Source organism: Bubalus bubalis, chromosome 19 (genome assembly GCF_019923935.1).
Source record: "Bubalus bubalis isolate 160015118507 breed Murrah chromosome 19, NDDB_SH_1, whole genome shotgun sequence".
NCBI lineage: Eukaryota > Metazoa > Chordata > Mammalia > Artiodactyla > Bovidae > Bubalus > Bubalus bubalis.
The window spans coordinates 38,052,163-38,076,595 of NC_059175.1; the positions used below are offsets into that span (position 1 = coordinate 38,052,163).

At 44.6% G+C, this 24,433-nt stretch overlaps 1 protein-coding gene across 7 annotated transcripts in view; it reads left to right on the forward strand.

The window, feature by feature from the left end:
- The first annotated feature begins 669 nt into the window (after nt 1-669).
- Nucleotides 670-24,433, forward strand: part of CAPSL (calcyphosine like) — a 37,826-nt gene continuing 14,062 nt past the window's right edge. For all 7 annotated transcript variants that reach the window (XM_006074896.3, XM_006074890.3, XM_006074891.3 and 4 more), the window contains exons 1-3: nt 670-770; nt 20,701-20,837; nt 24,181-24,358. In XM_006074896.3, coding sequence (XP_006074958.1) covers nt 20,701-20,837; nt 24,181-24,358 — 315 coding nt within the window. In that variant the 5' untranslated portion in view covers nt 670-770. The remainder of the gene's footprint in view (nt 771-20,700; nt 20,838-24,180; nt 24,359-24,433) is intronic.

The following is a 24,433-nucleotide window of genomic DNA, read 5'->3' on the forward strand; positions in this document are numbered from 1 at the left end:
GATGAAGGGAGGAGAGATGCCATAGATACAATGAGAGAGAACATAATTCAGGAGTTCTTTTTCTAAACAGGACCACTTCTCCTCTGGCAAACTTATTGTTAGGGAACAAGTATAAAAAAAGATGAGAAGTGAAAAAAAGAGGAGAAAGGAAAAAAAAAAAAAAAACAACAAACACCAGGGATGGAAACAGTGGGAAATGACATCTTCTCTGTGTGTCTGTGAGAAGGTGGGAGAACTTTGAATCACCTGTAATTATACCTGCCTGCTCCCTTGTGTTATGATGTTAAGTCTCACCTGATAATTAGACACTCTAGCAGCAAGTCATCTGGAGACAACAGAAGGGCAGGAAAGATTTGCCTAAAGAAGGAAGAGAATTTGCTTAACATTATCTTATAAAACCTAGGAGGCAAGTTTTATGCCCTTCTAGAAACCAAACAATTGCCAGTCAACTTCCGGCTGGCTTCTCTCCTAGGGTAAACAGCTCAGGCGTTGACAGTCACTGCATTTCCTAGGCAACAGAAGTGTAAACTCAAGAAAAGGTAGGGCCGGGATCACGATTGACAATGAGCTGAGCCAATGAGACTGTAAGTTTGCAGTAGTGATTCCAAGATATCCAATTGGCAGGAAGAAGGCAGATCAGGAGGCGTGAGGATGGAAGGTAAGAGGGAGGGGGCAAAGGGGGATGGGAGGGGACCAGTCTTCCCAGTTGCAAGAGAGAGCGTCCATAGTTTCAGTTCAAAGCAACTGGTGGCAACAGATTAGCATTTAAGGTAAATCAAAGTTTTTTTTTCCATTAACATTATATTGATTTGATCACTTTTGTTTCACTTTAGCTAAAAAGGAAAGAAGACAGTAGATGTGACTTTCTAAAAAGAAAATCAAAATGTTTATGAGCATTCTTGGCTGGCGGCCTAGCATGGAAATGGCCTGGTACTGGGAGAGGTATTTGTCATCTTTGTGTAGGGTGCTTGGACAAGCATGTAGAAAATCAATCTCCTTCAGTAAGGGAGAAGGAAGCAACCACCGGTGGGCAGTCACTAGGTCCTGGGTGCTTGAGTGTGAAGTGTTTGGGTAAATTGCTGTAAGGAGCCTGTATGACCATTGATAAAACAGTTTCAGGAAGGTTAAATATCTCCAAGTTAAAAACAATGAAAAGATTGAGCTTTGCTTTAGACTTTGGTTTGTCTAACATTCTAAGCTATGTTATTTCTGTGACACCTTGCCTGCTGAACTGACCACTTAGAATCAGATAAGAATCAGAATTCTTATTAAACTGACACAGTATGTTAAAAATTTTCCTAAAGAGTTGATTGGATTGGTCACGAAGTTGAAAAGAACCTTAGCAAATGGTAATACCATTTATCCAGGTGTCCAACCCCCTGGCCTCCAGTCTGGGGCATAGTTAAAACACACTAAGTAGATGGAATTCTTGCTTGTTTTTAAATCTCTTATTTTTTCCTCAAAATCTTACAACTACAGAAATCTTTTGATTTTGTCATTGTGTATTTTAAAGAGTGAGATTTAAATTGTGAACATTCATTTGTATTTCTATTCAAATAGTAATTATCTAATAATACTAATGATGAATTCCAGTAGTAGTCTGTAGTATTCTGTTAAGTGTTGATAATAGGAAACTTAAAGGTCTATGCCTTTAAGGACCTAGCAGGAGAGGCAGTCCCGAAAGAGAAGAGTTATGTCATAGTGCAGTGTGGATGTCTGTGGGCTTTGCACAGATTATACCAAGGAAGATGCAGGCTGTTTCACTCTGAAGAGAGTGGTTATATGAGGCTTCACCATAGTGGTTCTACAAGGAAGAGTAGGATTTCCCTAGACCAACAAGGGAGAGAGGGTGTTCCTGAAAATGGGAGTTCATGTACAAAGGCACAGAGGTCCAGAACACCATGATGTGTTTGTGGAGTATGAATGAGTATGGATGTAGAATAGATTGTGAAGGGATGGAGATTAGTAGAAAAAAGACTGGAGAGATAGGCAGGGCCAATGTTGATGCTAAGATGTTTTCTCTTTACCTGTACACAGTGGGGAGCAACCAAAGGATCTTAGACTTGAGTATGCAATTCAGATTTCCATGTTATGAAGATCACTCGGCCAGTCATCTGAATGATAGATTGGAAGGACAAGATTGGAGGCTGGGAACCAGTTGAGGGGAAATTTCCACAATGGAAATCGGAGAAGACCAGGTCCTGGGCTAAAGTGATATCCATGGCAATGGAGGCAGGGGAAGGAACAGATTCCGGAGGTGTCAAAATGGTGATATTTTAGGAAATTGGCTGCTAATTCAAGGCACAGGGTGAAAAGGAGTCTAGGATGATGTTCAATTAATGACCTGGAAGAGGCAAAGATAATGAGTTTGGTTCTGGTACATTAAACTTGCAATGTTTGTAGGTTATTAAAGTGCACATTTTGTGTGGAAATTTGAGATCTGGCTCTGGGGCTTAGGGGAGTGAACAAGTTGGAATAAAGATAAGGGATGAGTTGTAATAAACAGCGGATGAAGCTGAGATTGCTGCAGGATATATGAGAGTGAGAAGAGGATAAATCATTGAATCCTGGAAAATAGTAGCGTTTAAAGACAAGGGAGACACCAAAGAGATCAGACCCGAGAGGGAGATAGGAAGCTAGATTTATAGACACTGAGAGAAAAGAGTTTCAAGAAGGATTGAAAAAGGTCTTGCTGGGAGGAGTGAAACAGGGTGACCGTTGAAGTTGGCAGTCAGGCTGGTAATGACTTCCTGAGCATATGTTCTCTGGAGTGACAGAGTGAAAACCAGACTGCAGTGGACTGAAGTAGGAATGGGGCACAAGAAAGTTAAAAACAGAGTCTCTTCCAAGTAGTTTGGCTTTGAAGGATGAGAGCTGGAGGGAGTCTAGGGCTGAGGGACCACTGCAGATTCATGAATGAAAGGGAGCAGTTGCTTACAGATATAGAGAGGGAGGGGGAGTCTGAGGATGGGGGAGTGAGAGGTATAAGCTGTTGGGTGTAAGAGGTCGAAAAGAGTTGAACATGACTGAGCCACTAACACTTTCTCTGCTTGCCCTCCAAGCTCCCTGCTGGTGCCTCCTGTGAGCTGAATTCACCTGAAGCCTTAAAGCAAAGAAATCTGGTTAATGCAGTTCATAGAGGTCAACCTCCTGTAGCACAGATGTGGATGGAGAATGGGGCAGAGGAGGGGCTGGGCAAACAGAATATTGAGCTCAGCGTCCCTGGTGACTCATGGTAAAGAATCTGCCTGCAGTGCAGGAGACCTGGGTATGATCCCTGGGTTGGGAAGATCCCCTGGAAGAGGGCATGTCAACCCATTCCAGTATTCTTGCCTGGAGAATCCCATGGACAGAGGGACCTGGCAGGCTACAGTCCTTGGGGTCGCAGAGTCAGACACAACTGAGTGACGAACACTTTCACTTTCAGTGAAAGATAATCCAGATAATCCAGAGGCTGAGGAGATTTAGGAGATTGATAATGGAATAAGGGATTGAGGAAAGTCTGGTGTCTCTGCACGGGAGCTCTTGGTCTCAAGGGACATGCCTCGCCTGGTAACTTGTAGTTGTGATGGGTGCGCAGGTGCAAAGAGCAGAGTGTTTAGTTTCTGGTATCAGCTTTTTCTTTCATCTCTTTAATTAATACATTCAACAGACTTTACCCTACTGAATTTTCCTTACAAATTTTTGGTCTTCATTCTGGTCTCAGTTTTGTATATTAATAAATAGCAAGGTGCGTAGAAGCAGTTTTATATGTTCCAGAAACAAACAAGCTGGCATTTGGGAGAAGACAGTGTTACAGGAATGATCACTGTGGGTGCAGAAAGGCCACGGCTGCCTCCACAGGACACTAATGTCTGTGAATGTTCCCACCATCCATGATGTTCTTGCACACCTCCAGGCATGATTCCATTGCCACCCAGGACCCTGTTTTCCCTCCAGTGCTCCTACATATTTTCAAAACCTGAAGCCAAATAGAATTAAGATTTCCCCAATACTTCAAAGTGTCCAGTGTCATTTGTGCGAGCAGGGCAGTACTTATGGTGGATTCACGTGGCTGTAAGGCAGAAACCAACACAGAATTGTCAAGCAATTGTGTGTGTGTGTGTGTGTGTGTGTGTGTTAGTCGCTCGGTGTGTTTGACTCTGCGAACCCGTGGACCATAGCCCACCAGGCTCCTCTGCCTATGGACTTCTCTAGGCAAGAATACTTGAGTGGGTTGCCATTTCCTTCTCCAGAGGATCTTTTCAATCCAGGAATTGAACCTGGGTCTCCCACATTGCAGGCAGATTCTTTACTGACTGAGCTACCAGGGAAGCTCCTGTAAAGCAATTATCCTCCAACTAAAACTAAATTTTACAGAATGCTCTTACTTTCTTTGGAAGCTCTGTTTTGTGTGTATAACCTCTGCAGTTGTCCTTGACCTCAACAAGAGCTCTTCACACAGAAGGGACAGGCGAAAGTGCTCCAGGAACTTCCAAGGCCAGTTGTCCTCACTAAGTGTGCTTTGGCTGCAATATTGCTAATAAGCTCGTCTCAGGTTTAATATATGAATGATTTATGATGACTACAGTAGTTCCTTGTTTAAAAAAGGAATATTTTCTGAAATGTTGTGGTAATTTACAAAAGCCCCCTGGGGAAGTGGCAGGTGCAGAAGACCCCATTCAGAACTTTGGTTCTGCTACTTATGTCTGAACTTACTCAATCTCTTTGTACCTATCTCTTTATTTTGTGAAATAGAAATGTGCACGCATGCTAAGTCGCTTCAGTTGTATCTGACTCTTTGGGACCCTATGGACTGTAGCCTGCTCAGCTTCTCCATCCCTACCATTCTCCAGGCAAGAATATGGGAGTGGGTTGCTATGCCCTCCTCCAGGGGATCTTCCTGACCTAGGGATCAAACTTGTGTCTCCTATGTCTCCTGCATTGGGAGGCAGGTTCTTTACCACTAGTGTGACCTGGGAAATAGGAATAGTTCTCTTTAATGTACGTAAAAACACTTACAGCAGAGAGCCTGACAGAGCCCATCCTCAATAAATGACCTCTCTTCTAGTATGATGTTTCCTTTGTGAGGTCACTAGAGGCTGCACCCTATTTCTCTATCAGTCACCCAGTTGTGTCCAACTCTTTGTGACCCTATGGATTCTCCAGGCAAGAATACTGGAGTGGGTTGCCACTTCCTCCTCCAGGGGATCTTCCCCACCCAGAGATTGAACCCACATCTGCTTCTGCTGCATTGGTAGACAGATTCTTTACCACTGAGCCACCTGGGAAACCCTACTTCTGTATAGGATCAGATGCTGAATAGTCAAAGCTTTGTAGGCCAGAAGGTCTCTGTAGCAGCTATTCAGCTTGGCAGTTGTGGGTTGAAAATAGCCACAGGTAACACATAAGCAAGCATATGTGGCTATTTTCTAATAAAACTTTACCAAACTAGGCAGAGGAGCAAATTCAGCCTGTGGGCTGTGATTTGATGTCCTCAGGCCTAGTTCATCTTAGGCTATGTTTGCCTAAACTCAGAGTATGCTTGATAACAACATGTGTTCAGTTCAGTTCAGTTCAGTCACTCAGTCGTGTCCGACTCTTTGCGACCCCATGAATCACAGCACGCCAGGCCTCCCTGTCCATCACCAACTCCTGGAGTTCACTCAGACTCACGTCCATCGAGTTAGTGATGCCATCCAGCCATCTCATCCTCTGTTGTCCCCTTCTCCTCCTGCCCCCAATCCCTCCCAGCATTAGAGTCTTTTCCAATGAGTCAACTCTTCGCATGAGGTGGCTAAAGTACTGGAGTTTCAGATTTAGCATCATTCCTTCCAAAGAAATCCCAGGGCTGACTATGGAGAACAGTGTGGAGATTCCTTAAAAAACTGGAAATGGAACTGCCTTATGATCCAGCAATCCCACTGCTGGGCATACACACTGAGGAAACCAGAAGGGAAAGAGACACGTGTACCCCAATGTTCATCGCAGCACTGTTTATAATAGCCAGGACATGGAAGCAACCTAGATGTCCATCAGCAGATGAATGGATAAGAAAGCTATGGTACATATACACAATGGAGTATTACTCAGCTATTAAAAATACATTTGAATCAGTTCTAATGAGGTGGATGAAACTGGAGCCTGTTATACAGAGTGAAGTAAGCCAGAAAGAAAAACACCAATACAGTATACTAACGCATATATATGGAATTTAGAAAGATGGTAACAATAACCCTGTATATGAGACAGCAAAAGAGACACTGATATATAGAACAGTCTTATGGACTCTGTGGGAGAGGGAGAGGGTGGGAAGATTTGGGAGAATGACATTGAAACATGTATAACATCATGTATGAAATGAGTCGCCAGTCCAGGTTCGATGCACAATACTGGATGCTTGGGGCTGGTGCACTGGGACGACCCAGAGGGATGGTGTGGGGAGGGAGGAGGGAGGAGGGTTCAGGATGGGGAACACATGTATACCTGTGGTGGATACATTTCAATATTTGGCAAAACCAATACAATTTTGTAAAGTTTAAAAAAAAAAAAAAAAAAAAAGAACTGGAAACAAAACAACAAAAAAAGAAATCCCAGGGCTGATCTCCGTCAGAATGGACTGGTTGGACCTCCTTGCAGTCCAAGGGACTCTCAAGAGTCTTCTCCAACACCACAGTTCAAAAGCATCAATTCTTCAGCGCTCAGCCTTCTTCACGGTCCAACTCTCACATCCATACATGACCACAGGAAAAACCATAGCCTTGACTAGACAGACCTTTGTTGGCAAAGTAATGTCTGACCTTATTCGTTTTGGAAGAACTGAGTTTGAGGAGTGAGAAATCACCAAGGTGCTAACTTTTGCTCCCAGGACTTGGCTTAGTGTCTTCTATCAGGGTGGTCTTATGGCCCCATCTGCCTCCAAAAACCTCAGGCTGCAGGTGAGATTGTGGAATAAACTGATTTAGAAGTTCTTACACTGTTACTTTCTGGAGGGACTCTAATATCTCTACCAGTCTCTTCCTCTTCTTTGTAAACAGAACCTGGAGCATGGCAAAGTCTCAGCTTAATATTAGGTTTCCCAGCTGTCTTAGTTCATCTGGGCTGCTGTAAAAAAATACTACAGACTGGGCAGCTTATGAATAACAGATAGTCATTTCTCATAGTCTTGGAGGCTGGAAAGTCTAAGGTCAAGCACCTAGCATGGTTGGGTCAAGGCCCTTTAACTGGTACAAGGATGGCTTCTCACTGGTGGCAGAAAGGGTGAGGGGCCTCTTCAGGGGATATTTTACAAGGTACTAATTTGCTCTCAAAACCTAAGCACCTCCCAAAGGCCCCAAATCCTAATCCTATCATCTTTTGGAATTAGGATTTCATCATATGAATTTGGGGGGACACAAACACTGAGACCACAGAACCAGCCTCTTTTGCAGGAGTGACCAATGAGATTTAAATGAAAGGAGTTGGGTAGAGTCTTCTGGGAATCATTTTATAAAAGGCTGATTGAGCTGGGAAGTGCATTCTTCTTGCCTTCACATCTGTCTCTTTCTGGTTACCTGGAGGGTGATGTAATGGCTGGCACTGCTGTACTTATTTTGTAACTTTAGGCATCTCTGAGGAAAAACGACCATGGTAAGGTAAAAGGTAGTAGTTTTTCTGGACCTTGATGACTACTTGAACTGCCTCCAGACTTCTTTGATACGAAAGAAAAGTGTACCTCTACTATTTTTAGAAAAAATCAAGCTGTTTCTGTTATGAGTAGCTGGGCACAATCCTTATACTGAAGGTGGCATTCTGATATTGAATTTATATCCATTAACACTTTTTTGGCTTTCTAGAAGTATCAATTAAGAGCACATAGGTTGCAAATAAAGTGGCTATAAAATAAACATTAAGTAGACAAATGATTCCAAAAAGAGCATTTTAAGTAAATGTAAAATAATTATTAAGTAGGTGATTTTGGTGACTAATGTTGCAAAAAAGCAAGTGGTGACACAGCTGATGCTTTATGGAGAGTTGGACTGTGAAGAAGGCTGAGTGCCGAAGAATGGATGCTTTTGAACTGTGGTGCTGGAGAAGACTCTTGAGAGTCCCTTGGACTGCAAGGAGGTCCAACCAGTCCATTCTGAAGGAGATCAGCCCTGGGATTTCTTTAGAAGGAATGATGCTAAAGCTGAAACTCCAGTACTTTGGCCACCTCATGCGAAGAGTTGACTCATTGGAAAAGACTCTGATGCTGGGAGGGATTGGGGGCAGGAGGAGAAGGGGGCGACAGAGGATGAGATGGCTGGATGGCATCACTGACTCGATGGATGTGAATCTGAGTGAACTCTGGGAGTTGGTGATGGACAGGGAGGCCTGGCGTACTGCGATTCATGGGGTCGCAAAGAGTCGGACACGACTGAGCGACTGAACTGAACTGAACTGAACTGAAAAGTGGAGGAAAACGTACACTTGGGCTTGGTCTTTGCAGTGGGTTTGAAATCACTGTTGCCAAGGTCTTATGGCACCTGAAAAATGGGATATTTAGAAGTTACATGGCTGGTTCTTAGGGTGTCTTCATTAAAACCAGGGAGTTTGGAAGAAATGTTTATTTCACTTCAGTTCAGTGGCTCAGTCAAGTTCTAATCTTTGCAACCCCATGGACTGCAGCATGGCAGGCTTCCCTGTCCATCACCAGCTCCCAGAGTTTGCTCAAACTCATATCCATTGAGCCAGTGATGCCACCCACTATCTGATCCCTCCCCAGCTGCTTCAATCTTTCCAAGCATCAGGGTTTTTTTTTTCCAGTGAGTCAGTTCTTTGCATCAGTTTTCAAAGTATTGAAGTTTCAGCTTCAGAATCAGTACTTCCAATGAATATTCAGGATTGATTTCCTTTAGCATGGACTGGTTGGATCTCTTTGCATTCCAAGGGACTCTTAAGAGTCTTCTACAACACCACAGTTCAAAAGCATCAGTTATTCAGCACTCAGCTTTCTTTATAGTCCAACTCTCACATCCATACACGACTACTGGAAAAACCATAACCTTGACTAGATGGACCTTTGTTGGTAAGAGTAATGTCTTGGCTTTTTAATATGCTGTCTAGGTTGGTCATAGCTTTTCTTCCAAGGAGCAAGTGTCTTTTAGTTTCATGGCTGCAGTCACCATCTGCAGTGATTTTGGAACCCTCCCCCCCAAAAAATAAAATCACTCACTGTTTCCATTATTTTCCATCTGTTTGCCATGACATGATGAGACCAGATGCCATGATCTTAGTGTTTTGAATGTTGAGTTTTAAGCCAGCTTTTTCACTCTACTCTTTCACTTTCATCAAGAGGCTCTTTAGTTCTTCTTCACTTTCTGCCATAAGGGTGGTGTCATCTGCATATCTGAGGTTATTGATATTTCTCCCAGCAATCTTGATTCTAGCTTGTGCTTCATCCAGCCTGACATTTTGCATGATGTAGTATGCATATAAGTTAAATAAGCAGGTGGCAGTATACAGCTTTGATGTACTGTTTTCCCAATTTGGAACCAGTCTGTTGTTCTATGTCCAGTTCTAACTATTGCTGCTTGACCTGCATACAGATTTCTCAGAAGGCAGATAAGGTGGTCTGGTATTCCCATCTCTTTAAGAATTTTCCAGTCTGTTGTGATCCACAAAGTCAAAGGCTTTGGCATAGTGAAAGCTTTGGGCTTGCCTCATAGCTCAGTTGGTAAAGAATCTGCCTGCAATGCAGGAAAACTGGGCTTGATGAAATGATAACCCACTCCAGTATTCTTGCCTGGAGAATCCCATGGACAGAAGGGCCTGGCAGGCTACAGTCCATGGGGTCACAAGAGTTGGACATAACTTAGCGACTAAAGAGAGAGATGTTTTTCTGGAACTGTCTTGCTTTTTCAATGGTACAACGGATGTTGGCAATTTGATTTCTTGTTCCTCTGGATTTTCTAAATCCAGCTTGAACATTGAGAAGTTCACAGTTCACGTACTGTTGAAGCCTGACTTGGAGAATTTTGAGCATTGCTTTGCTAGCGTGTGAGATGAGTGCAATAGTGCAGCAGTTTGAACATTCTTTGGCATTTCCCTTCTTTGGGATTGGAATTAAAACTGACCTTTTCCAGTCCTGTGGCCACTGGTCTTTTTCAATTTTGCTGGCATATTGAGTGCAGCACTTTCACAGCATCATCTTTTAATATTTTCAAATAGCTCAGCTGGAATTCCATCACCTCCACTAGCTTTGTTTGTAGCAATGCTTCCTAAGGCCCACTTGACTTTGCATTCCAGGATGTCTGGCTCTAGTTGAGTGATCACACCATTGTGATTATCTTGGTCATGAAGATCTTTTTTGTATAGTTCTTCTGTGTATTCTTGCCACCTCTTCTTAATATCTTCTGCTTCTCTTAGGTCCATACAACTTCTGTCCTTTATTGTGCCCATTTTTGCATGAAATATTTCCTTGGTATCTCTAATTTTCTTGAAGAGATCTCGTCTTTTCCATTCTATTGTTTTCCTCTACTTTGCATTGATCATTGAGGAATGCTTTCTTATCTCTCTTTGCTATTCTTTGAAACTCTGCATTCAAATGTGTATATCTTTCCTTTTCTCCTTTGCCTTTTACTTCTCTTCTTTTCTCAGCTTTTTGTAACGCCTCCTCAAACAACCATTTTGCCTTTTAGCATTTCTTTTCCTTGGGGATGGTCTTGATCCCTTCCTCCTGTACAATGTCATGAACCTCTGTCCATAGTTCTTCAGGCACTCTGTCTATCAGATCTAATCCCTTGAATCTATTTCTCACTCCCACTGTATAATTGTAAGGGATTTTATTTGGGTCATACCTGAATGGTCTAGTGGTTTTCCCTACTTTCTTCAATTTAAGTCTGAATTTGGCAATAAGGAGTTCATGATCTGAGCCACAGTCAGCTCCCAGTCTTGTTTTTGCTGACTACATAGAGCTTCTCCATCTTTGGCTGCAAAGAAGGCTGCACCATCTGTGATGTCCATGTGTAGAGCTGTCTCTTGTGTTGATGGGAGAGGGTGTTTGCTGTGACCAGTGCATTCTCTTGGCAAAACTCTGTTAGCCTTTGCCTGCTTCATTTTGTACTCCAAGGGCAAATTTGCCTGTTGCTCCAAAGTATCTCTTGACTTCCTACTTTTGCATTCCAGTCCCCTATAATGAAAAATACATCTTTTTTGGATATTAGTTCTAGAAGGTGTCGTAGGTCTTCATAGAACCATTCAACTTCAGCTTCTTCGGCATTACTGGTCAGGGCATAGACTGGAATTACTATGATATTGAACAGTTTGCCTTGGAAACGAACAGAGATCTTTCTGTCATTTTTGAGACTGCACCCAAGTATTGCATTTTGGACTCTTTTGTTGACTATGAGGGCTACTCCATTTCTTCTAAAGGTTTCTTGCCCACAGTAGTAGATATAATGGTCATCTGAGTTAAATTCGCCCATTCCTCTCCATTTTAGTTCACTAATTACTAAAATGTCGATGTTCACTCTTGCCATCTCCTATTTGACCACTTCCAATTTACCTTGATTCATTTGCATTTTGTACACAAATCCAGCCAAAGCCTTGCTTTTACCTTTGGGTAGTTTAGATATTTTCTTACTCTGCTTCTTTAAGATCTGGCAGGTTGCCTGACTAGAATAGATTGCCAGCAATTTCCTGGTAAAACCCCAGAGGCTCAAGACAGAGTGGAGGGGAAGAGTGAGTTGGAGAAGGAACCAGGAGAGTGCTGTTAAGACAGTTCCTGCCTCTGGAGATTCCCAGGGGATGCTCATTATGAGAAGGACCCCTTAACCCTGGTGCCTCTGTGCCTATCAAACCTGGGCTCATATTACATTGTGTTAGTTACTTGTTGTTGCTGTTCATTCGCTAAGTTGTGTCTGACTTTTTATGACCCATGGACTGCAGCATGCCAGGCTTCTCCATTCTTCACTATCTCCCGGAGTTCGCTCAAACTTATGTCCATTGAGTTGGTGATGCCATCCAACCAGAGAACCCCATGAAGAGTAGTAGTTACACGAATCCTTAACTATCATGCTAAGCAGATCCCCTCCCCCCTCCCAACTCTCCTTGATAGCCAAAAATGCTGAAGCAGCTGCTAAGTGTTGATGAAATTCTTCTGAGAGAAGAATTTTACTTTATGTTTTCTTCCAGTTCTCAGGGGAGCCAATGCTCTCCTACTGGATTGCTAGTTATTTTAGCCAGGTAAAATTTGAAATCTAGGGTCAATTCAAACACTGCAGGAATAAGCTTTTGCCAGATATATCAGTTAGGAATACTTTTGGCTTCAAGTAACAGAGGACCTGATCAGCATTGGATTAAGCAAATAGAGGCTATATTTTTCACATGATGGGAGGGTGGAGTCCAGTAGTTGGCTATATCAGTTTGGTAGCTCAGTGATGCTTGGGTTCTAGGTTGATATCTTTGTGATTCCCTTGGCCTTTTCCTCACAATTACAGAAAGGCTGCCACAGCTCCTGATGTCACATTCTTGTTTAAGGCAGGAGGAGGCAAAAGATATGGGAGATTTCTCCCACAGCCCTCAGCACTTCCAGTTGAGTCTCTTTGCCAGAGAGACATGGCCACCTAACTGAAAGCAAAATAAGCAGAGAAAGGAGATTGGAATCAACCAGTTGGCTATTCCAGAAAATCAACTGTGATTCAAACTCAACAAAGTTAAACCTACCCTGAAGAATGTGAACTCCTGGAAGAGACCTTGGTTGTCTCATTCACCGCTGTTGTGCGGCACACAATAGATGTTCAATAAATATATGCTGCATTCAAGACCAGGACTAGGGTGACTTGAGGTAGGTCCCTGGGGCAAAATATTTAAGGAGATACTTACTTTCAGCCCTGGGCAAACTCAGGGTTGACGTTTGTACAATCCTGAGATTTGAGGGCCTCCTTAAACATTGTGCCCTAGGCATGTAACTCACCTAGCCCTAATCTTAACCCTGATTGAATGATTATAAAATGAAATTTCAAGAAGATGTGTGAAATAAACACTTTATAACAATAATATTTGTGAAATACTTTTTCTTAAACTGTGCCATATCACAAACGTTAAAATAAGGAATTAATTCACATTCCAAAGGTCAGTAGAAAGAATAAAAGACTATGAGTTATCAGATATGGGCTTTAGGGAAACCTGCATATTGACAATAACTGAAACACTGAATCTTAAACATCTTGAGAAAATGTATTTTTGTGCAGAGAAAATTTGGTAAGAAGCCAGACTTAAATGACATTTTATTTCCACAGTGTACTTATATCATTACAGGTGAGATTAAATACCATAATAAATTAAACCTTATATGGGGGTTGGCAATCCAAACAAAACCAGTTGTTTCATATATTAATACACTGTAGAAATAATTAAAAAAATAATTTGTGTGGGAAAAACCACCTCACACATCATTTTACTAAAATAAGGAAACTAACAAATAAATAACACTAAGGCTCCAAAATGAGTTAGTTGCTCAGTCGTGTCCAACTCTTTGCAACTCCATGGACTGTAGCCTGCCTGGCTCCTCTGTCCACAGGGATTTTCCAGGCAAGAATACTGGAGTGGGTTGTCATGCCCTTCTCCAGGGGATCTTCCCAACCCAGAGTTCAGACCCCGGTTTTCTGCGTTGGAGGTGGATTGTTTATTGTCTGAGCCACCAGGGAAGCCACTTCAAAACGAAGAGACTAATAAAAATTGTTCATCTCGACCAGAAGGAAATTACACGGAACCTTTAGTATTGATACTCTAGCACTGAAAACCCAAGGAAGGACCCCGCGGTGAGACAGAGGGGTCTTCTTTAGGACCCACGAGTGTCCTGCTTTGCTCTGCACTGCCGTTCGCTGTCCTCCTCTACCGGGAAATCCTTGCAGTTCTCCAATGAATCTTTTCTTTGAAGCCTTGCCTCTCACTCATCTCATTTCATGGTCTTTCTCTGAATTCCCAAAGCAATTTCTCAGCACCTTGCCCTAACTGTTGTCCACAGTGGCTGTGACAGTAGTGGACATCAGCCTTGACCCTCCCTCTGTCTCATGGCACATTCTCAGGTGAGGGACTCCTATTCACTAGAATCCTCCATGGGAGGCAGCGTGCTGATGTGTGCAAAGCTTTGAGCAAGGGCTTGGTCTCTGGCCTAGTTATAATGGTCAGTATACCTGGCCTTGCTTCATGCTTGCATCCTCCACTGTGCTATGTTATAACCTTGCCCCCAGCCTTTCCCCTCAAGGTCTTGCTCCTGCCACTAAAGAGTGACCTGGTCGCTAACAGCTGAGCTTCTCAAACTTAGGTGTGTGCTAGCAAAGACCACCTGGAAACATGAAAATGCAGATTCCTAGCACTCACACCTAGAGATGCTGTGTTTGGGGTGGAGGGTGGGCATGTCTATTTTTCAGTGGTGGTCTCAGTACCCCTGCCGGTCCCAGGTCTTTCTCTACAGTGGGGCTTCTCCACCTGAGCATGACTGACATTTTGGACTGGAGAATTCTTCATTGTCAAGGGCTCTCCTCATACGCTGAGCGACATCTCTGGCCTCTACTCACTAGATGCCAGTAACATCCCTCGCCCCTGTTGTGACAACCAATAATGTCTCCAAACATCGTCAGATGTCCCCTGGGAGGCAGGATTATGTTTCTTTGGCAGCACAGCTCTATAACATCACCTGCAGAATTAGCATAGTCCCTCGCATAGCTAGCGGAGAAGGCAATGGCACCCCACTCCAGTACTCTTGCCTGGAAAATCCCATGGACGGAGGAGCCTGGTAGGCTGCAGTCCATGGGGTCACTAGAAGTCGGACACGACTGACTATTTCACTTTCACTTTTCACTTTCCTGCATTGGAGAAGGAAATGGCAACCCACTCCAGTGTTCTTGCCTGGAGAATCCCAGGGACAGGGGAGCCTTGTGGGCTGCCATCTATGGGGTCGCACAGAGTAGGACACGACTGAAGTGACTTAGCAGCAGCTCACATAGCTAGAGATGTTAAAGGTCTTTTTAGTTGAATAAAGCTCAGATGGATTAGACAAGGGAACTCTCACAATGTCAACAACACAGACACACACCTGTCATTATACCTTTTCTGGGGATTTCCCAGTCTTTACTGCAGAAACCACGACTAAGACTTTCAGTCTCAGAACGGGGACATGCTAGCCACCTGCTAGGCTACTCTGCACACTGGGATCTAATATTTATTCTAGAGAAGTAGTTTCTATGGGGAAGCGTCCTCAGGAACCACTGTTATTTTTGCCATCTACCACGTAGTAATGACCAGTAAATTGAATAGATTGGAGTCAGCAGAGATGGTTCAATTTTCCCTAATTATTGCCTTCAAACATTGTCTGTTGTAACTAGATCCACCTGTGTTGTTGGTTGTTAGCTGTACACACAACCCGGCATGAGAAGGAGAGGAGGGAGGGGAAAGAAAGAGGGAGGGAGGGGAAGAGAAAGAGAGAGAAAGAGCCGGTACAGGGAGGGAGGTTGCCATGCCACTAGATGGCGCCAAAGACAACCCAATAAAGAGCAACCCAGGACTTGAGCTTTTCTCTCTTCCCTAAACATTCTCTTCAGCTTTTTTTTTTCTCTGAATTCAGGAGGAGAGATTCCATGAACCTTGCTGAGAATTATGAAGAGACAGACCTCCATGCATGTTCAGCTTTCCGTAACCTGTTCCACAATGGTTCCCGGAATGCAGGCAGGGAGCTTACTTAGCTTGTGGCAGGCAGCTGCGTCTCAGGATGGTGGGATGACAGAGCCTTTAACCCAGTCTGATGTCAGGAGATATGGTGACCATCGCCAGTCCCCTTTGGCTTTGTTGCTGGTCCCTCCATTCATCAGTTCAGTTCAGTTGCTCAGTCGTTTCAGACTCTGCGACCCCATGAACTATGGCACGCCAGGCCTCCCTATCCATCACCAACTCCCAGAGTCCACCCAAACCCATGTCCATCCAGTCGATGATGCCATCCAACCATCTCATCCTCTGTCGTCCCCTTCTCCTCCTGCCCTCAATCTTTCCCAGCACCAGGGTCTTTTCAAATGAGTCAGCTCTTCACATCAGGTGGCCAAAGTATTGGAGTTTCAGCTTCAACATCAGTCCTTCCAATGAACACCCAGGACTGATCTATCTCCTCTAGGATGGACTGGTTGGATCTCCTTGCAGTCCAAGGGACTCTCAAGAGTATTTTCCAACACCACAGTTCAAAAGCATCAGTTCTTCGGTGCTCAGCTTTTTTCACAGTCCAACTCTCACATCCATACATGACTACTGGAAAAACCATAGCCTTGACTAGATGGACCTTTGTTGGCAAAGTAATGTCTCTGCTTTTGAATATGCTGTCTAGGCTGGTCATAATTTTCTTTCCAAGGAGTTAGCATCTTTTAATTTCATGACTGCGATCACCACCTGCAGTGATTTTGGAGCCCAGAAAAACAAAGTCAGCCACTGTTTCCACTGTTTCCCCATCTTTCTGCCATGAAGTAATGGGATCAGATGCCATGATCTTAGTTTTCTGATGTTGAGCTTTAAGCCAACTTTTTCACTCTCCTCTTTCACCTTCATCAAGAGGCTCTTTAGTTCTTCTTCACTTTCTGCCATAAGGGTGGTGTCATCTGCATATCTGAGGTTATTGATATTTCTCCCGGCAATCTTGATTCCAGCTTGTGCTTCCTCCAGCCCAGCATTTCTCAGTGTGTATTCTGCATATAAGTTAAATGCAGGGTGACAATATACAGCCTTGAAGTACTCCTTTTCCTATTTGGAACCTGTCTGTTGTTCCATGTCCAGTTCTAACTGTTGCTTCCTGCCCTGCATACACGTTTCTCAAGAGGCAGGTCAGGTGGTCTGGTGTTCCCATCTCTTTCAGAATTTTCCACAGTTTATTGTGATCCACACAGTCAAATACAGCTTTGGCATAGTCAATAAAGCAGAAATAGATGCTTTTCTGGAACTCTCTTGCTTTTTCCATGATCCATCAGATGTTGGCAATTTGATTTCTGGTTCCTCTGCCTTTTCTAAAACCATCATGAACATCTGGAAGTTCACGGTTCACGTATTGCTGAGGCTCATCCTGTGCCCCAAATATCCAGGCCTGCCCCCATGGGGCTTGGGATGCGAAGCTACAAGGGAGAGCTCTGGGTGGGGCCTGGGACCCTCTCCCTCTGCAGCCCCTGGGCGCTTATTCTCCATCTCGGAAGGATCTCTCTATCTTCTCTGCCCCCACCGCCAACACCGCCTTCCTGGAAGCATGAGCTCTCATCTGGTTGTTGCCAGCCTGGCGTCACCTCCCACAGTCAGCCTGTTCCACCTTCCTGTCCATTCCCCACACTTTATCCAGAGGGGTCTTTGGTACAAATGGCCGCTCCCTCGCTTGAAACACTTGTGGCCTCCTGCCCCTCTCAGGACAGACTCCAGACTCACTACCATGGTGTCTGAAGCTCTAGGGGATCTGATGCTTGCCCACCTGCACAGTTTTATCTTTCTCCCAATTTTCCCTTCCCAAATCCCTGCCCGATCTCCACGGCTCTTTCTCACCCCCGCCGCTACAGACACCCCTAGTCTTCACTCAGACTAAAATACTTTTGTTTCTCTAGTTATAATAGTTTCTTCTTCTTTTTTTTTTTTCTCACTCTGGCCTTCGCACTTGGGAAATAGACAACTGCTCTCTCGCTTCTCTCATTCTCACGACCCTCGCCTGGGTGATTACCACCCTCATCTCCTCTGAAAAATCCTGAGAAAGCCCCACTCCAAGCCTGCTTAGCCGCATCTCCTGAGTTCCCTTGGTTCAGCTGTCTTCCCACTTCCGCTGGACTCCTAGCCCAGTGCCCAGAGCTTATTAGATGTTTGTTGAGCGAACGGACAGAACTGGCGCCTCACCCAGCAACCTGCGCAGACGGAGTGCCAACACAAGGTGGCGCTGCAGCCACGCGCTTCGGAGGGCAGCCTCTTGCTTGGCGCAGGCTCGGCTAGATGGGCTCTGTTGTCCCCACGCGGGCTTCTCCAGGCTGAGAGAGGGTCGTCTGGAGTCAGGGACGCTTGTTCAGTGCTGTGATGCCGGTGACATACGTTTGGGAACAGACTCCTGCCCTGGTACCTTCATGCAAACTTCAGAAGCTTGAGTATGGTCTTCACCAAAACTCGACTCATCCTGCCTTTTTCCAAAGCCCTCAGCTCTTAGCAAATTTTGTTTCCTGCCTTGCTAACTGGAGGAGTTTAGTACTCGAAGTTCACGATTCTAAGCTATTCAATCAAGGGCTTGCTTCTTGGAGTAATTTGCTCCAGTGGTGCCTCCCTGGTGGTTCAGAGAGTTGAAGAGTCCGCCTGCAGTGCAGCAGACCTGGGTTTGATCCCTGGATCAGGAAGATCCCTTGGAGAAGGAAATGGCAACCCTCTCCAGTATTCTTGCCTGGAAAATCCCATGGACAGAGTAGCCTGGTGAGCAAGAGTTGGATAGACTCAGCAACGAACACTTGCACTTTTTAAAACTATCACATGATAAACATTAGCTACTTATTGATGAACTGGGTCATTAAATGATTAAAAAGGGTAGTTAACACGGGCCTTTGAAGTACCATGGTAGGCTGGATGGCAGGAGAGAATGTCATTTTTTCCTGGATATATCAGCTTAGATTCTGGAGGTAACTGTTTGTGAGGTCACTGGGTAGGGATGTCTGCAAAGACAGATCAGGCGGGGTGTTTTCCCAGACTCTGTTCTGCTCTGCTCTGCCTGGGGGCCATCAAATTGTACTTTAAAATGCTTTTGCAGTATTCACAAAGCTGGTGTAGCCCTGCTTGGCCTGAAGCCCCAAGTTTCACTGTTGGCCAGGATTTGGGGGCAGGTTCCTTAACCAACAAGCTCCAGTTTCCAAGTCGCCAGAGGAAGGGGTGGCATTGGATGACCTTTCAGGGTTCTGCAGTCCTGATGGTGTGTGAATTTCCGTGAACCACGATGATGGTGGGAGCTGGGCAAGTTGCCTGATTTTTGTGCTTGTCAGTTTCTTTATCTGGGAAATATGAATCATAGGAGTAATTAGCTCATAGGGTATTAAAACAATGAGGTGAAATCCACACCTGATAAAATCAGGCATTTAAAAATGTACGGTTGAATCTCCCTGTTGTGCAGCTATCACCTACATAAAGTGCCAGCACTGCCAAAGGAAAGCCTGTCCCATGAGACAGTCACTCCCACGGCCTCCCCCCAGGCCTCGGCAGCAACCCATCTGTGTTCTGTCCATGGATTTGCCTCTTCTGGATATTTCATATACAGCTCGTCCCCTACATACAAACCTTCGGGTTGAGAACTCTGTGGGGAGACCTTCTGGGTTGTATTGGAGGGAACAGCCCTTGAGGACAAGATTGTCATCATCGCTGATGAAAGGAGGAAGTGCCAGCACCTGGGGGGGTGGGGGCAGAGGGGAGCCTTTGAGTCAAGGGCCGTACCCTTGTTAACACCAGTATTTTCTGCACCATGAATGTTATTTTTTTTGCATATCCATCAAGCGCTCTTGTTCCTTTTATTCACAGCTCACCCTGAAAAAGAAATTTCTAGAATCTCCCCAATTAACTGGGTCGGTGGGCTCATAGGAAGATTAGTGTTTCTTGGAGCAGAGCTGGAATTTAAAGATCATTTAATATAATCTTTTCATTTAATGGAGGAGGAGGAATCGGAGCCCCTGAGATTTGCTCAGACCTCACCAGGAGTGGGTTGTAGTCAGGCTTGGAGCCTGGGTCTCCAGGCCCCCAGCGCCGTGGCTTCTCCACGGTCGTGTGGATTCTCAGTGCCTGCAGTGTCCGTACAGTCAGTGTGTTGCTCATGGGCCTTGAAAAGTGGGGTGCTTCCTTACAGCCACCCTCTCTCCTGTTTCTGAATGTTTAAAACACAAAAGGCAAACTGTAGAAACAAGATATAGCTATTCTTCAGGAGAGAGAGTCTATTTACCTTTTTCTGTCCTGAGAACCTACTTAGGTATTAATGGACACTAACCAGTCAATCCAGACATTCATGTGTACTTAGTCATTCAGTCATGTCCGAATCTTTGTGACCCCACACACTGTAGCCCACCAGGCTCCTCTGTCCATGGAATTTCCTAGGTTAAAATACTGGAGTGGGTTGTCATTCCCTTCTCCAGGGGATCTTCTTGATCCAGAGATTGATCCCATGTCTCCTGCATTGGCAGGCAGGTTCTTTACCACTGATCCACCAGGGAAGCCCAGTCAACCCAGGAAAACATACTCATTACTCGTAGGAATCATCAAAGCACAATATTGAAAATCTCCATGAAGATAGAAGCATCAAAAATTAATCTTTAGACCAAAAAGGAGAATATTAAATCTGCAGTCAAAGGGAATATGGAAAATTCTAGATAAAGAATAAAGCAGGTAAGACTGACTCAAAAAGTGTTTGGAGAAATGAGACTTATTTTTGTATGATGGGAAGAGAGCTTCTGAGAGATGAAAGTGTATCATCAACAGGGATGGCTGTATATTTAAAACTCTTGTCCAGGCTGCAGAGATCTGACGTTCTCAGGATAGTAAGCCACTAATAAATGTGCCAGGACATGGTTGTTGCAGCTGAAATCTGGAAATTCTGGGATGTTTGAGATGGTTCTCAGGAAGTGGGTGGGAGAGTGTGCTGTGAATGTCCTTCTCAGCAAGGCTGTGGTCCCCCTACTGAGCCAGAGGCACGCAGGGAGGCGTGAGCCCCACTGACCAGTGTGTATTCCCTCTCAGATGGCAGGGACCGCACGCCACGACCGAGAGATGGCCATCCAGGCCAAGAAGAAGCTCACCGTGGCCACTGACCCCATCGAGAGGCTTCGCCTGCAGTGCCTGGCCAGGGGCTCAGCGGGCATCAAAGGGCTTGGCAGGTAGGACCCGGGCTGTGGGCTGCAGGGAGATGAAGGAGAAAGGCAGAGTGTAGCCGAGTGAGGCTGAGACCAGCCATGGGCCCTCGGGCAAGTCACTTCCTCCTGGGTCTCAGCTCCTCCTTTGTAAAATGCAGAGTTTGGAAGCATTGATCTCTGAGGTCCCTTGTGACAATTTTTGGTTCTTAAGTGCAGCTACTGGGACAAATCAAAGTGAAGGGAGAAGCATGCCCAGGTATTAGAGACAGCTAGAAGGGGGTGACAGAGGATGAGATGGTTGGATGGCATCATTGACTCAATTGACATGAGTCTGAGCAAACTCTGGGAGGCAGTGAAGGACAAAGGAGCCTGGCATGCTGCAGCCCACGGGGTTGCAAAGAGTCAGACAGGACTGAGCGACTGAACAACAGCAAGTAGGGTAATGAGAGAGACAGTCCCTAAAGCAGTGACAATAGGGCTGATTTATCCCAGGAGACTTGCATATAGTTCCCTTTGGTCTACAACAGGACCTTGTTTATCCATGCTAAATGTAATGGTTTGCCTCTGCTGACCTCAAGCTCTCAGTAGGGTTCAGGAGAGGCTGTGAAATGACTCTGTATGTCCAGAGAAAGCAATGGATGTGCTATTAAAGTATTCACTGGGCTTAGGCTCAATCGTTTGACATGAGTAAAATTTGAAAGTTCCCCCAAAAGAGGGGTAGTGAATTAGAATAGGGAGGGATCAATAGGGATTTAGAGGCAGTTGCAGATTTTGTGTCTCCACCACTTCCAGGGACACAGGAATCACCTGCCACCCAGGGATTCCCTCAGCTTCACAGGAGAACAGCTCCTGTTCCCCACCCTCTGATCCTGGGATTAGTCCTCAGGCCTGGGAAACCTGAGTGGAAAGAGATTGTAAGCCTCCTAAGAGTGGGTCCTGGGTCCTGTTACCCATTTCCAAAGACTAAACCCAGTGACTGCCATGGGTGGGGCATCGTGCTATCTCAGGGCTTTCATGGGTGAGCAAGGCTTCTCCAGGGTTCATGGAGAACTGAGGACACCAAGAGTCACAAGGACGGGTGTCTTCCTGGTGTGAGAAGTTGTGTGTTAGAGACATACAGAGTGCCATGCTGGGGAACTCCAACCTCCAATCTGGTGGCCATGAGGTTTCCTTTCCAACAGGTTACTGAGCACTGGAATGTCACTTTCAACAGTCCCCCGCTCTTGGACCAAGCCCAGGTCTGTCAGAAGCTCAGGATGTGGGCAAATGGATCCTGGTGGCCAGGCTGTCATGGTCCAATGGGAAGACCAGCCCATTTCCCTTTAACATTGTATCAATCCATCCTCCACCTTCGTGCTGGGGCCACATTCTTGTCCTCAGCGTAGACCCTTCATGACAACCACTGTCTCGTCTACTCCCTGGCCCACTCAGTTAAATCTCTCCTGCCATCTATGCCACCTCCACCCCACGCCCCTACCAGCCCTTCCGCTGTGAACTAGTCTACTGTGAACAGACACAGTCTCCTCCTCGGCCTTCTGTGTGAATGTGTCCTCTGCCTCCTCCCTTTTACTGGTTTTGCCCTTCCCTACATTTCTCATCAAGGGTTGGCTGCCCCTTAGCCCCTTTTCTTCTTATTGTTAGACTGGGATTATGTTTCTTTGGGGGCCACAGAAGTAAAGTGAGATTCTCATCACATCAAATCAAGGATGCATGCGTACTCTCAACATGAGGCTGATGGTGGTTTAGTCTCTCAGTTGTGTCTGACTCTTTGTGACCCCATGGACTGTAGCCCTCCAGGCTCCTCTGTCCATGAGATTTCCCAGGCAAGAGTACTGGAGTGGGTTGCCATTTCCTTCTCCAACTATCAGAATGGCTTATCACCATTGGCCTTGATCTTGGTCTCCTGGCTGAGACAGTGCCTGGTTTCTCCTCTGTAAACTTGCTTTCCCCTCTACCTCTCCATATTGGACTCTTCAAAGGGAAGTACCTATGTAGAGCCCCACTTAGGGCCTGGGGAGCATGATTTCCTCCTTCAGGACAGAGTATGAGCATAATTTATTTGAAATTCGGCAAGAGAAATTTATCTTTTCTCCCACATTTATCTACTTATTCAAGCATTTATTTAAACCATTATTAACTCATGGATATATGTATTTTATACTTTGGGTTATAACCCAACACTTTTTTATTGTTCAAATTGTTTCAGTTTTGGCCTTGGGAGGTCTTTCGGTTGGCTTCTGTGTCCATTTGATGTATTTCCATCAATGTAGAGATTCTTTGAGCACTTCTTTACTTTTTGGTGTAAGATGCTCCAAGCTTATCTTGCATATTTTTCTGCCCCAGTTCTAGAATCAGACATTTCTCCAAGAAGCTCACTTCCTTTTATTGGAGAATTGTACTATAAACCAAGATCTAGACTCTAGATGTTTTTGTTCTTACTGAGGTGTTACTTCTAGATTCTCTTAACTGACAGAACAAGGAGATATAGGTGTATAGGCTAACCCCTCTCTCTATATACTTATCTGTAAATATTTTATATGTATTCATCTATGTTTATATTAAGCTAAACGTGAGTTCCTACTGATGTCTCCAACTCAATCCTTATTGATCAGATCATTCTAGCACCCTGTTCTAGTTTATCTATAAATCCCCACTCCAACAGTGAGAAGCTTAGCTCCCATCATCCCTTTAATTGTTCGGATCCAGGGTACCCATATAGCAACATGGAAATTGTCAACTTGTATCTCCATGAGAAATATCTTTATCAACTGGAGTACAGAGGTTATGTATAGCTCATTTTGTCTTCAGTCTTAGGAACTCTACTCATTTCCAGAGTTACTTAAGTCAGCACTTTCATCTTTCCATCCCCCTTCAGTGAGATGGTCTCAAACTTTTATAAAACAGTTGAATTCTCTCAGCACAATCTGTATTCCTTCCTGGGATTCCCTGATGTGCTAAATAGTTTTTTAAAATGTACGCATTAAGGCTCACTCTTGGTGCTGTGAGGTTCTATGGGCTTTAGCAAATGCACATCATGTATCTTCCACTCTAGTGTCATACAGAGAAATATCACTGCCCAGAATCTCTGGGCTTTCCCCAGTCTCTTTCCCCTTCCCTGTATTTTCTTTTTTTTACCACGTTTACAGTTCTGACATTTTCAGAATGTCATATAATTAGAGAAGACAGTATATTTTTAAACGTTTGTTTTCTTTTCTGAGGGGCTGGGAAGAAGCTCACCAGAGAAGAACCTAAGACTTTTGTCTTTACTTCAAAAAACCTTGAGAGTGGCTTTCTCCTTGAATTTTTATTCTTATATCTTGTTCTTTGTGTTTTTTTCTTCCTTTTTATATGTGTATATTATCTTCAGAGCGTTTCGAATTATGGATGACAATAACAACCGTACCCTTGATTTCAAAGAATTTGTGAAAGGCTTAAATGATTATGCTGTGGTCATGGAAAAGGAGGAGGCAGAAGAGCTTTTCCAGAGGTTCGATAAAGATGGAAACGGAACAATAGACTTCAATGAGTTTCTTCTCACATTAAGAGTAAGTGGTCCCAATCATGAGACTTGGTTTTTGGAAGCTGATAGCACACCACAGAGGAGATGGGAGGAGACAATA